Source organism: Marmota marmota, unplaced genomic scaffold, assembly GCF_001458135.2.
Source record: "Marmota marmota marmota unplaced genomic scaffold, marMar, whole genome shotgun sequence".
Lineage (NCBI taxonomy): Eukaryota > Metazoa > Chordata > Mammalia > Rodentia > Sciuridae > Marmota > Marmota marmota.
In genome coordinates, this window is record NW_025999990.1 from 9,598,444 (window position 1) to 9,611,899 (window position 13,456).

Sequence of the window (13,456 nt, forward strand, 5' to 3'; positions counted from 1 at the left end):
AAACGATCAATCCTCCTAAACCAACCTCATTTTTCATGCCATTTCTCTGCTCAGGAACAGATAGTTTCATAGTTGTTAAAATAAATATTTCAAAGTCCCCACATCCTCTTTCTTCACCATAATCTATTCAAACATGAAACCTTTTTCCCAACACTCCTCAACAAAAATGTTCCAGTGCAGTCAGGGAATTCTTCCTAAATCCCAAACAGATGCTGTGCTCATCATGGTTGTTTGCCTTGAATCTCTCCCAACTGCAAACAAACAAACAAAAAAAGCCTTCTCTTCAAGCTTCTCATCTATTTTTTTGTAACTATAATTATCCTTCAAAGATCAGAGGAACTCATGACCCTCCATGAAGTCTTCTGCTGACATTCCAGCCTGTGTGAATTCTTAGTCACCCTCCTGTCATCTCTCATGACGATACTGGGCAATGCAGTGTTTAATAACAAACAAAAATGTTCAATTCGATATGCAGTGAGCATCAAAAGTTTGGCAGCTGCCCAGCTGCTGGAGCCTTGCATCCTGTTTCCTATAGGTTTCCATGATAGGTTTGTGGCTGCCTCACACAGGTCACTTAGCGATAGGCTAAAAAACAGAATTTGCCCTGCGGGCGGTGACGGCACACAAATGAGCACACACATGCCCTTTCAAAGAAAATGAGTAGGTTCTCGCAGTGCAGTCATACCCAAAACCAACCTTAAAACACAATCATGAGTTTCATCTTAAATTTAAACTAAATGCTAATGCTTAAAGAAAGGCAAGATTGCTTAGAGGGAAAGGAGGAAGCTGGCAGAGATACTGGGAAAGACGGTGACAGGAATTTCTGGGCATTCTTAAGGCTTTAAAGATCGAGGCTAGTTTCTGTGTCTAATTTTCTTTCAGGAGGAATAACATTCCTTTCTTCAACCCTGGCACCTCTGTTGCCCTTATATGCCTTGCTGTGGGCAGAGCACAGTCTTGACAGGCGTAAGAAACAAATGTACATGGATTTCTTTCCCTAAATCAGAAAATTAGAAATTGGAAAGAGACATCAGAGCCACAATGCTGCGTGCTGGCCACAGGGTCTCCCTTGATTGTCACATGTGCGTTTCCCTGGGGGACTCTACTCTTCTGGCCTGACTGAATGGTATATAGCCTCTTCTAAATAATAATACAGAAACATAGTGTGTTCTAATTTTCCCTAATTGAGCTTTATCAACTACTGAATCGAACACTTCCCACATGGGTATTTAAACGAGGAAATGGATCCTATGATATGATGAACAAAGAAGCCTAGGCCCCATTCTGGGATCTTGGCCCAGAGCACGGCTGTCCCAGGGTCCCAGCATGCTTTTCAGGGCCATGGAGGAGCTCCGGGAATGCATATTAAAGACTCCTTGAGACCAGGAGGACCCCTGCCAGAATTTTTATTCAGAGAAGGTTGAAAAGAGGGATAAAAATATTTAGGCTGTCATCTGAAAAGCGACATTTATATCAACAATTGCAACCACCTCTGCTGCAGCCAGGGATCGCCACTTTTAGAGTCGCCCACCCTGCTACGCCACCCACCCGCCTGCAGCTGCCATTTCTTGGGAGCACCACCAACTCCAACCACATCTCCCCCCCTTCAGAAAAGGTCATGTCAGACTGAGAGTTACTTGGCATTGGTTCCCAAGGCATAGTCAGAGATATGAGTTCCCAAAAAATTCATTTATCTTGATGGTAATACTGACTCTATGGCATAAGCAAAAGTCTAAACAATATGTCTCTATTTACTATATATAACTTATTCTATCAATTAAATAATTGAAATAAAGGTGCATTCAACTTATTATTTGGTGTGTATTCTGATACTATTTACACCGTCTCTAAGAAAGGACTCTTTGTTTTTCTTTTTTATAATTAAATTATACAAAGATTTCACCAGTTTTTCCATTAATATCTTTTTTCTGTTCTGTCAAGAACTGATCCTAACACTATTGAGTCCTCTAATCCATGAGGACATCATTTCTCTCATTGGGATATTCTACTAGTCAATCATGTCATTTTTAAAAATTCCTTCCCAAACTTGAAATGGAACAACCATTTGATCTAGCTATCCTTCTCCTTGGTTTATACCCAAAGGACTTAAAAACAGCATACTACAGGGATGCAGCCAAATCAATGTTTATAGCAGCATAATTCACAATAGCTAAATTGTGGAACCAACCTAGATGCCCTCAGTAGATGAATGGATAAAGAAACTGTGCTACTTTTCTCGCCCTACACCGCCAACATGGTTTTCAGGCGTTTTGTGGAGGTTGGCCGGGTGGCCTACGTCTCCTTTGGGCCTCATGCTGGAAAGCTGGTTGCAATTGTAGATGTTATTGATCAGAACAGGGCTTTGGTTGATGGACCTTGCACTCAGGTAAGGAGACAGGCCATGCCTTTCAAATGTATGCAGCTCACTGATTTCATCCTCAAGTTTCCTCACAGTGCCCGTCAGAAGTATGTTCGGCAAGCCTGGCAGAAGGCAGATATCAATACAAAATGGGCAGCCACAAGATGGGCCAAGAAGATTGAAGCCAGAGAAAGGAAAGCCAAGATGACTGATTTTGATCGTTATAAAGTAATGAAGGCAAAGAAAATGAGGAACAGAATAATCAAGAATGAAGTTAAGAAGCTTCAGAGGGCGGCTATCCTGAAAGCTTCTCCCAAAAAGGCACCTGTTGCTAAGGCTGCAATTGCAGCTGCAGCAGCTGCTGCTGCTGCTGCTAAAGCTAAAATTCCAGCAAAAAAGGTAACTCCAGCAGGCAAGAAGGCTCCGGCCCAAAAGGCTCCTGCCCAGAAAGCCTCAGGCCAGAAGGCAGCAGCGCCGCCTCCAAAAGCTCAGAAGAGTCAGAAAGCTCCAGCCCAGAAAGCACCTGCTCCGAAGACATCTGGCAAGAAAGCATAAGAGGCTATTAAAAAAGGAATAAAGATTCTTTTGACATGTTAAAAAAAAAAAAAAAGAAACTGTGCTATATATACACAATGGAATATTATTCAGCATTAAAAGAGAATAAAATCATGGCATTTGCAGTAAATGGATGGAGTTGGAGAATATTATGCTAAGTGAAGCAACCCAATCCCCAAAAACCAAAGGCCGAATGTTTTCTCTGATATAAGAATGCTGATCCATATGGGGATGGGGAGAGAGCATGGGAGGAATGGAGGAACTGTAGACAGGGCAAAGAAGAGAGAAGGGAAAGAGAGGGCATAGGGGTAGGAAAGATGGTGGAATGAATGGACATCATTACCCTAAGTACCTGTATGAAGACACGAATTGGGTGACTCTATTTTGCGTTCAATCAGAGACATGAAAAATTGTGCTCTGTATGTGTTATGAATTGAAATGCACTCTGCTGTCATGTATAACAAATTAGAGTAAATAAATAAATTTTAAATTTTAAAAAATTTCTTTCCAATTTGAACTGTTTTTTAAATTTCTTTTTCTTGTCTAATTAATTACTATTATATATTTAAAACAATTAAGTTTTAATATTTTCAGAAAAAAAATTTAACTTGAACTCACTGTTAAAAGCTTTCAAAGCATTTTTATAAAATGCTTCCTTTTTTAATGCTATCAAACCCAGAGCTTTGGGCATACTAAGCATGTGCTATCTCCCTGAACATACCCTTGCAAAAAACCCTATATTTAATAAATAAAATTATATTATTTTTGAGAAGCAGCAGCTAGGAAAGGTGAAGAAGTCTTAGTCTCGCTGTCACCCAAAACTAAGGTGTTAACAAGTCAAACTTATCTCTCAGAATATCATTCTCAAACTGAGGAATTTGGCAATAACTCGTAAGATTTCTTATTAAAATGTTATCATGCTACAGAACATCCTTCAGAAACGATTTTGTCTCACCCTCCCGTTTTAGTATTGAACAAAATAAAGAATAGAAAAGTCATGAAATATACTTAAAGTACAAAATATGGGATGTCACTGCTAAGTGGCATTGCCAAGACTGTGAATAAAGAGGCTTGGTGTGAATGCCTCAAAATCACATCACCTCACTTTTGATACTATTTGCTCAGACAGAATCTGACCCCAATATTCCCATCCCATTGTTTTAATTTTGTTATTTTTTGTTTGTTTGTTTTGCTAGTCATTTGTTCACTGGATTGTGTGAGAATTGGAATGAACAATTTCATCTTTGCTTGATTATTAATACTTTGAAGCCTGAGACCATGAAGAAATCAACTTTTTAAATCTCTAGCACTGAGTGAAACAGTCATAATTTGGTGGACTTCTTGTTAGTTACGTATTAGTTGAAGTATATTAAATTTTTATTCTAGAAGAATAACAATTTAGACAGCCAGAATAATGAAATTTCAAGTAGTATCAAATGGTTGAAAAAACAAACATCAGGTGTCAATGACTGGGAGTTTATCCATGTCTGTTACATAAACCCATGGCATATCAAACCATCTTCCAGACCAATAATAATAAGAATGATAATACCATAAAAATTTGAAAGCAAAGACCAGGACCAGCTGATAACCTGGGCTTCTGTCCAGTCCGGGAAGCATGTTCTGCAACAACAACATAGTCAGACACACTACTTGTGTAAAAATGATAAGTATATCAAGAAGTGTATATCCACATCCTTCTCTCCTCCTCACCATGCATAAGGAAGGAGCATTTGTTGTTTGGAAACAAATGGCCTTTCTATTTTTATTGTATTTACCTGCAAAACCAATAGCCAGGAGAATTTTAAAAAGTACAAAAGGCTAGAATCATCATCTATATTGGATTAGGAAGAAAAGCTCAGGAAAAGGGAATGGAATCCTAGAACATGAAGTGGAATGAGCAAGTCCATGTGCAATCAGTGTGATCCCCTGTGCAATCAGTTAGGGGGAAACTGGGCTCAATTTGGTGAGTAGGAGGTGGAGGATCTTCCTAAGACAGCTTCCATGCATTCTGAGCTCCCCAGACAGAATAAGAAAGAATTTTAAGTTTTACTTTGTGTATTTGAAAGACATCTCCCGTTAGTGTATCATATAAAAGGCTTCAGTATTTTCAACATAGAGCTAATGATTCTTTCCATTTTAATGCCATGCTGATAGATCACAAAAAGAGCTAACTAGGGCAGAGGGGTAGGAGGGGAAGAGAGGGGAAGAAAGCGGGGTAGAAAAGACAGTGGAATGAGATGGACATTATTACCCTAAGTACATGTAAGAAGACATGATTTGGTGTGAATATACTTTGTATTAAACCAGAGATATGAAAAATTGTGCTCTATATGTGTAATATGAATCATAATCCTTTTGCTGTCATATATAACAAATTAGAATAAAGAAAGAAAGAAAAAGGAAAAAAAGAGCTAACTATGTTCAGCTGACATTCATTTTAAATTCTTAGTTAGTTTTGTAAGATGAAAGATTTTCACAAAGCTACCTTGATCCCAGATGCTAAAATATACTCCTTAACGATGTAACTCAAATGACTCCTCCTCCATGAAACCCGCCTTGCTGTTTTTATTAAGATACAAACTCTCCCTTCTTTGAACTTCTGTGATAATATAGTGTAGTCATTAAGGATGCACACACACATTCTGGTGCTCCTGTCTTCAGCATATGGCTGCTCATCCAATTGAAATCAGTTGGCCCCTGGATTTGTCTCAATCCAATGGAACATGAGCCGAGACTATGCCAGTGGATGATTTTCATGTCCCCCATCCCTGCCATTTACCCAGGCATACACCAGTGACATTCTAGATCATGGAGCTGCCTTAGGCTAGGTCTAAGAGTAAGGAGACCTGAAGCAGAGCTTCCAGTGGTCCTCAATAGGCATAGAATGTGCCCAAAGAGTAAATGAGCTATGAGAGGTCCTTACAATTTGGGGCTATTTGTTACCATAGCATCACCTAGACTTTCTTGACAGACACATAATTTATATGAACCTCTCTAGGAGAACTCATCATTTTTTATTTTATGATTATGCTTATTGGCAATCAATTCTCTCTCACAGTCAAAGACTATAAGCGCCTTGAGAGTAGGATTACTTATGTGTCTTTCTACTTCATACTGTGGTAAGTAAGTATAATAATATGGGTCAAAATTAGTGAATGTATAGACACATAATAAATATTTTAGCTTACAAAGCACAATTATTACTACTATTACAAAAAAACACTATAGTGAGTTAAAACTTTCCATAGAGTATTTTTTTAAGTTTCTTGAATCTTTCTAATGACCTATAACAATGAACTTTCATGGTCTTCATTTTAAAATAATTTCCATAGTCACCCACTGAACTGATACACAGAGACAAATTTGCAGAGATAACTATGCTACTGTTCTAGCAATCAAAGCAAAATCATTTTAAAGTAAATCTTGAAAAACATACAGGAGAAACCTGTAAGACTCTCAAAAATGTACCCCAAAATTGAGCCTCAAAAGAAGCATAAATTACATGAATATAATAAAGCTCACCGATATTTAAATGCTTTTTAAAATTATGATTCAAACACCAAATTGGTAAATTAACATGGAGCTTTTGGTAAATAAAATAAAACTGGTAAGTTGAATCTACCTAATTATTTTATTACAAAGATAAAATTACAGAGTATCTTAAAGTAAAAAGTAAACTATATTCTTAAAATTAATCTGACTCATCAACAACTCCCATAAAAACAAAAATTCCTCAAAAATAAAAATCAAAGACTAGTCAAAACAATATGGTAGATGGATTATTCATCAGCCATATCTCAATTCTCAAGCTACTCTGCACTTTCCTGAAACAAAAGAAAACACATTAACACTGACTCTTGTTTTCATTACCCTGAAACTTTTTCTTCGATGATTAAATTCATTTTTTAGTATACTATGATGTGTAATGAATTGAAAAAAAATGTGTCACTTAAATAATTTTGGAAAGAGGAGTACAGACCATTCTTTAAAAATATAAACTGTTATTAATTGAATTCCTGTCCTCAGATTCCCAAAAGACACTTGGCCCTTCCAAAGGATCTGAAATCACTTAGTAAGTATGGGGCCTCTCTTGCTCTGGTGGCTCCAAACAAACAAGGTTTAAAAAAAAAATTTATGCTTTTAATGTATATGGCATACAGATGCTTCTCAACTAAAGAAGAAGTTATGTCCTGATTAATCTATCATAAATTGAGAATACTACCAGTCAAAATGCATTTAATACATCTGTGTTAATCTACTTTTCATCACCATGACCAAAATACGCAATAAGAACAACTTGGAGGAAAGATTTACTTTGGCTCACATTTTCAGAAGATCACTCTGTCGTCAGCTGGCATCATGGCAGAAGAGCATGATGGAGGAAAATTGCTCAGCTCGTGGCAACCTGAGAACAGAGACAGAAAGACAGAAAGAGGTTGACACAGACAGTCACAAGGCCCTGTCCCTAGTGACCTACTTCCTCCAGCCATTCCACACCTGCTTCAAGTTACCACCCAGTAATCCATTCAAGTTATTAAGGCATCCACTAGATTAATCCACCGATAAGGTCACAGCCCAAACAATCTGGTCATTTCCTAAAAGCCCCACCGCTGCATTTTGCTACACTGGGGACCATACTTTAACACATGAGTTTTGGGGTTACAAAACGAGATCCAAACCATAACAATACCAAACCTACCAACACCCACGGTGTACCAGTTGTCTACCCTCATGATCACGTGGCTGGCTGGGAGTTATGGTTGTCTGTCCCTGTCCAGTATCACAGGAGAGTAATATGTATATTTCATAGCACTACCCCAGGAAAGGATCAAAATTCAGAATATGAAGTATAGTTATGAAATGCTATTGCTTTCACACTACTGCAAAGTTGACAAACCATCAATTCCTAAGTTGGGAACTATCTGTACATGGTATATTTTTCACATCTTTTTACTTTTAGTCTGTGTCTTTATTTCTGAAGTGTGTTGCTTGTAAATAGATCTAGCTGGTCTTGTGTGTTAGTCCAGTTTTATGTTTTCTGCCTTTAAAACAAATAATCCACTTACTTTTAATGTGATTACTCATCTTGTTGGGTTTACGTTTACCATCTCACTACTTTTTTTTATTTGAACTGTCTTTGGTCCTTTGTTCTCCTTTTCCTGCCTTATATTAGATTAATCTCATATTTTTAGTATTCCATTTTATCTTATATTGGATGTTATCTCCTTTTTTTGGCTATGCCAGAAGTTTACAATGATTGTTAAAAGACAAGGGATGCAAAATTCTTCTGTGAAAAGCCACATAGTAAATATTTCATTCTCTGAGGACCATGAATGATCTCTTTGTTCTTTTCATGAAGCTCTAGATTTTCATTTGGAATCATTTCTCTTCAGTCTGATGGACTTTATTTAGCACTTCTTAAAGTAAGTTTATGCTGGCTACTAGTATTATCTTAGTTGTTTTTTTTTTTTTAATTTATGTATCATTTTATTTTAAAGAAAATGGCATGAACTTATATAATTTCATTTTAAATTTGTAATGGTCTTTTTTAGTTATACATAACATTAAAATTTGTTTTGACATAATTATAAAAGAATTGAATATAATATGCTCTAATTCAATCCCTAATATTTCCCCTTTCTCTCCCTGCCTACCTTCCCCTTTTCCATTCCCTCTCTCCACAGATCTTTCTGCTATTTACTTAGTTGTTTTTTTTTTCTTTTTTAATTAGTGTCTTGCAGATGTACATGATGATGAGATCCACTGAGTATATTCATGTATGTACATAGGAAAGTTTGGTCAAATTTATTCCACTGTCTTTCCCTATTCCATACTTCTTCCCTTCCCTTCATCCTGCTTTGTCTAATCCACTGATTTTTCTATTTTTATTTTTATCCCTACTCCCCTTATTTTGGATTAGCTTACACATGTCAGAGAAAACCTTTGATTTGGGAGACTGGCTTATTTCATTGAGCATGAGAGTCTCCAGTCTCATCCATCTCTTAGCTATTTTCTCAAAATATTTTTATTTCTTATTCATTATTTGAGAATATTTTGCTGAGCACAGCATTCTAAACTGACAAAATGTTTTGTTTTGTTTTTTATTTCACCACTTAAAAATATTATTTTCTTGGTCTCCATTGTTTTTGATGGGGAGTCAGCTGATTTTTTATTTCATATTGACGAATTATAGTTGCACACATTTAGGGGGTACAAAGTAATATTATGACTTGTTAATAAAACCTGGAGTGACCAAATCAAGCTAACCAACTGATCCATCTCCTTAAACACTTGCTGTCTTCTGTGATGAAAACATTAAAGATCCGATCTCAGTAACACTGGAATATATAGTAGTTGACTGTTAGTTTTGGGGGTTTTGCAGTGCCATTCACAATAGTCAATTTATGAAATCAATCTAAGTGTCCATCAGCAGATGAATGGATAAAGAAAAAGGGGTAGATAAACACAATGCAATACTGTTCATCCTTTTTAAAAAAAGGCATTCTGTCATTTGTAACAACATGAATGGAATTGAAGAACATTGTACTAAGTTAAATCAGCCAAATTACAGAAAGACAAATACTATATATTCTTGTTTTTGTAATTCTAAAGCAATTGAGTATGATAGTGGTTGTGAAGGGGCAGGGTGGGGAGAATGGAAAGATGATATTCAAAGGTAAACAGCCTCAGGAGAATTAGCTTTACTTTTTTAAATTGAGATCTGCAGCACAACATTTTAAAAATCGTTACTCCTATGAGAATGAATATCTTTATCTCTGTTCATTTTTTCCCATAACAGCTGAAACATATCTATTCTTAGCAGGATGCACTGACCAGGGCTGCCATATGCACCTGGGCTCGCTATGGCACTGCAACTGCTTCTCAGCATAGGAAGGTCTCAGTTCTCATGTTTCCCACATCTATTCATGAGGTTAAAAACACAGCTCTTTGGGTTTTGTAAACAACCAACATATCTCTAAAGATATTTATTCACTGGGAAGAGGAAAACCAAGAGCAGAGTGACCCCAGCCCACCATGCAGAGAAGGAGGAGTAGCAGAGTAACCATGGAGGCATGGAGGAGGAGAGCGACCACGCTGCAGCCCCCATCTACCAACGTGGCTCTCCTGGCCCACTTCCATCTAGAGACAACAGCCAGACCTGGAAGACCATCATCAAGATCCCTGCAAATCCCTAGAAGTATCCCTGCTAGCCTACTTCTCTTGATTACTCTTTCACTAATCCTATGATCTAATACCTCTATATCCTCACTATCTATCTCATAAACCCCACATCGTACAAACCATCCAAGCCCAGTCGCTCTTTGTCCACCATTAGAAATTGTAGACCCTTATGCAAACCTACTATTTATATTGTAGATATTAATCAAACACATTATTTCTGTTTAATGTGACAAAACTGTAATTGTCTAAAGAGGAGCTATTTGGTTGAAGGCTACATATTGTTTTCATTGGGTGCTATAAATATTGATCTCATCCTTAAAGGTACACTACAAGATTATAGGGTAGAAAATGTAATGTCTCAGGTCTGCACTGCTAGACAGGAAGACACATGGACAACATAAAAAACAAGGGAAGAAAGTGCCCCCCAAAAACCAAGATGTGACAGTAATAGAATCCATTGGTAACACAGTAGATGAAATGTCAGAGAAGGAGTTCAGAATGCGCATAATTAAAATGATCTATGAAGCAAAGAATGATATAAGAGAGCAAATACAAGCAACAATTCATCACTCCAACAAAGAGATACGAGAGCAAATACTGGTAGCAAAATATTACTTTAAGAAGAAATTCGAGATTTGGGGGAAGAAAAAAAAACAGAAATCCTTGAAAAGAAGGAAACAATAAACCAAATAAAAAATTCAATAGAAAGCATCACCAACAGACTAGATCACTTGAAAGACAGAACATCAGGCAATGAAGATAAAATATATAATCTTGAAAATAAAGTTGACCACACAATGAAGATGGTAAGAAACCATGAACAGAACCTACAAGAATTATTGGATAACATCAAAAGACCAAATCTAAGAATTTTCAGGATAGAGGAAGGCACAGAGTTTCAAACCAAAGGAATGTACAGTCTCTTCAATGAGATAATACCAGAAAATTTCCCAAATGTGAAGAGTTAATTGGAAAATCAAATACAAGAGGCTTACAGGACACCAAATGTACAACACATCCACACCAAGGCATATTATAATGAAAATGCCTAGTATACAAAATAAGGATATACTTTTAAAAGCCACAAGAGAGAAGTTATAGATCACATATAGGAGGAAACCAATTTGGATCTTAGCAGATTTTTCAACCCAGACCCTCAAAGCCAGAAGATTATATATCAAGCTCTGAAAAAAAAATGGATGCCAACCAAAAATCTTATAGCCAGCAAAATTAAGCTTCAGATTGATGATGAAATAGAAACCTTCCATGATAAATAAAAGTTAAAAGAATTTACGTGAGAAAGCCTACACACATAACATTCTCAGCAAAATATTCCATGAGGAGGAAATGAAACACAACAATGAAAATCAGCAGAGGTGGAATCATACTAAAAGAAAAGCCAATCAAAGGAGAAACCAAGTCAAGTTAAAAACCAAAAATAAACCAAAATGACTGAGAATACAAACCATATTTCAATAATAGCCTTGAATATTAATGGCCTGAACTCATCAATTAAAAGAGAGACTGGAAGATTGGATTGAAAAAATAAATAAAAAGACTCAACAATATGCTGCCTTCAAGAGACTCATCTCATAGGAAAAGACATCCACAAACTAAAGGTGAAAGATAGGAAAAAACACATCCCTCACATGGTCCATATAAACAAATAGGGGTTTCCATCCTCAGATAAAATGGACTCAAATCATAGTTAGAAGGGATGAAGAAGGTAATTTCATACTGCATAAGGAAATCATGCATCAACAAGACATAACAGTCATAAATATCTATGCCCCAAACAATGGAGCATCTATGTATATCAAACAAACCCTTCTCAATTTCAAGAATCAAACAGACCACAACACAATAATACTGGGAAACTATAACACACCTGTTTTGCCACTGAATAGATCTTCCAAATAAAAACTAAACAAAGAAACTATAGAATGCAATAATACAATCAATAATTTAGACTTAATGGAGATATATAGAATATTTCATTCATCCACAAGTGAATACACTTTTTTTCTCAGCAGCATATAGATCCTTCTCTTAAAAAAGACCACGTGTTATGCCACAAAGCACATATTAGTAAATAAAAAATAGAGATACTAGCCTGCATTCTATCAGACTATAATGGAATGAAATTAAAAATCAATGATAAAATAAAAAATAGAAGCTAGTCCAACACCTAGAGACTAAACAATACTCTATTGAATGAACAGTGGGTAGCATAAGACATCATAGAGGAGAGTAAAAAAAATTCTTAGAGGTAAATAAAAGTCTGATACAAATCAAAATCTCTAGGACACTATGAAGGCAATACTAAGAGGAAAGTTTGTTTCATTGAGCTCATTCATTAAAAGAATAAAAAGTCAACAAATAAATGACCTAACATTACATCTCAAAGCCCTAAAAAAAAGAACAAATCAACACCAAAAGTAATAGGAGACAGAAAATAATTAAAATCAGGACTGAATCAATGAAATTGAAACAAAAGAAACAATTGAAAAAATCAACAATATAAAAAGCTGGTTCTCAGAAAAAAAATAAATAAAATTGATAAGTTCTTAGCACCCTAACAAAAAGGAGAGAGAAAACTCAAGTTACAAAAATTCGTGATGAAAAAGGAAATATCAACACAGACACTATTGAAAAACAGAGATAATTAGAAACTATTTTGAAACTTTATACTCCAATAAAATAGAAAATTTCAAAGACACCGACAAATTTCTAGAGGCATATGATCTGCCCAATCTGAATCAGGAGGACATACACAATTTAAACAAATCAATTTCAAGCAAGGAAATAGAAGACACCATCAAAAGCCTACCAACCAAGAAAAGCCCAGGACCAGGTGGATTCTCAGCCAAGTTCTACAAGATTTTCAGAGAAAAATTAATACCAGTACTCCTCAAATTATTCATGAAATAGAAAAGGAAGATGGGAGGGGAGGGGAGGGGGGATAGTAGGGGATAGGAAAGGTAGCAGAATACAACAGTAACTAATATGCCATTATGTAAAAATGTGAATGTGTAACCGATGTGATTCTGCAATTCGTATATGGGGTAAAAATGGGAGTTCATAACCCAATTGAGTCAAATGTATGAAAATTGGTATATCATGAGCTTTGTAATGTTTTGAACAACCAATAAAAAAAAGAACTATGTAATGTTTTGAACAACCAACAATAAAAATTAAAAAAAAAAACAAAAAACAAAGTTGGTTCAACATATGGAAATCAATAAATGTAATTCGTCACATCAATAGACATGAATGAATCCCAAAGTCTTTATGGTAATGAAGAATACTTAATCGAAAACTACATACCAAAAACTACATACTGTATGATTTCATTTA

General features: G+C 36.0%; 1 protein-coding gene across 1 annotated transcript; it reads left to right on the forward strand.

The window, feature by feature from the left end:
* The first annotated feature begins 2,212 nt into the window (after nt 1–2,212).
* On the forward strand, nt 2,213–2,973 carry LOC107139472 (60S ribosomal protein L14). Its single transcript, XM_015482334.2, has one exon. It carries the CDS (start codon nt 2,255–2,257, stop codon nt 2,912–2,914), a length of 660 nt encoding a protein of 219 aa, XP_015337820.1. The 5' UTR covers nt 2,213–2,254; the 3' UTR covers nt 2,915–2,973.
* The last annotated feature ends 10,483 nt before the right edge of the window (nt 2,974–13,456 follow it).

What these genes read in the sequence shown, in the direction of transcription:
- LOC107139472 (XM_015482334.2), top strand. Translation starts at nt 2,255, where the DNA reads ATGGTTTTCAGGCGTTTTGTGGAGGTTGGCCGGGTGGCCTACGTCTCC.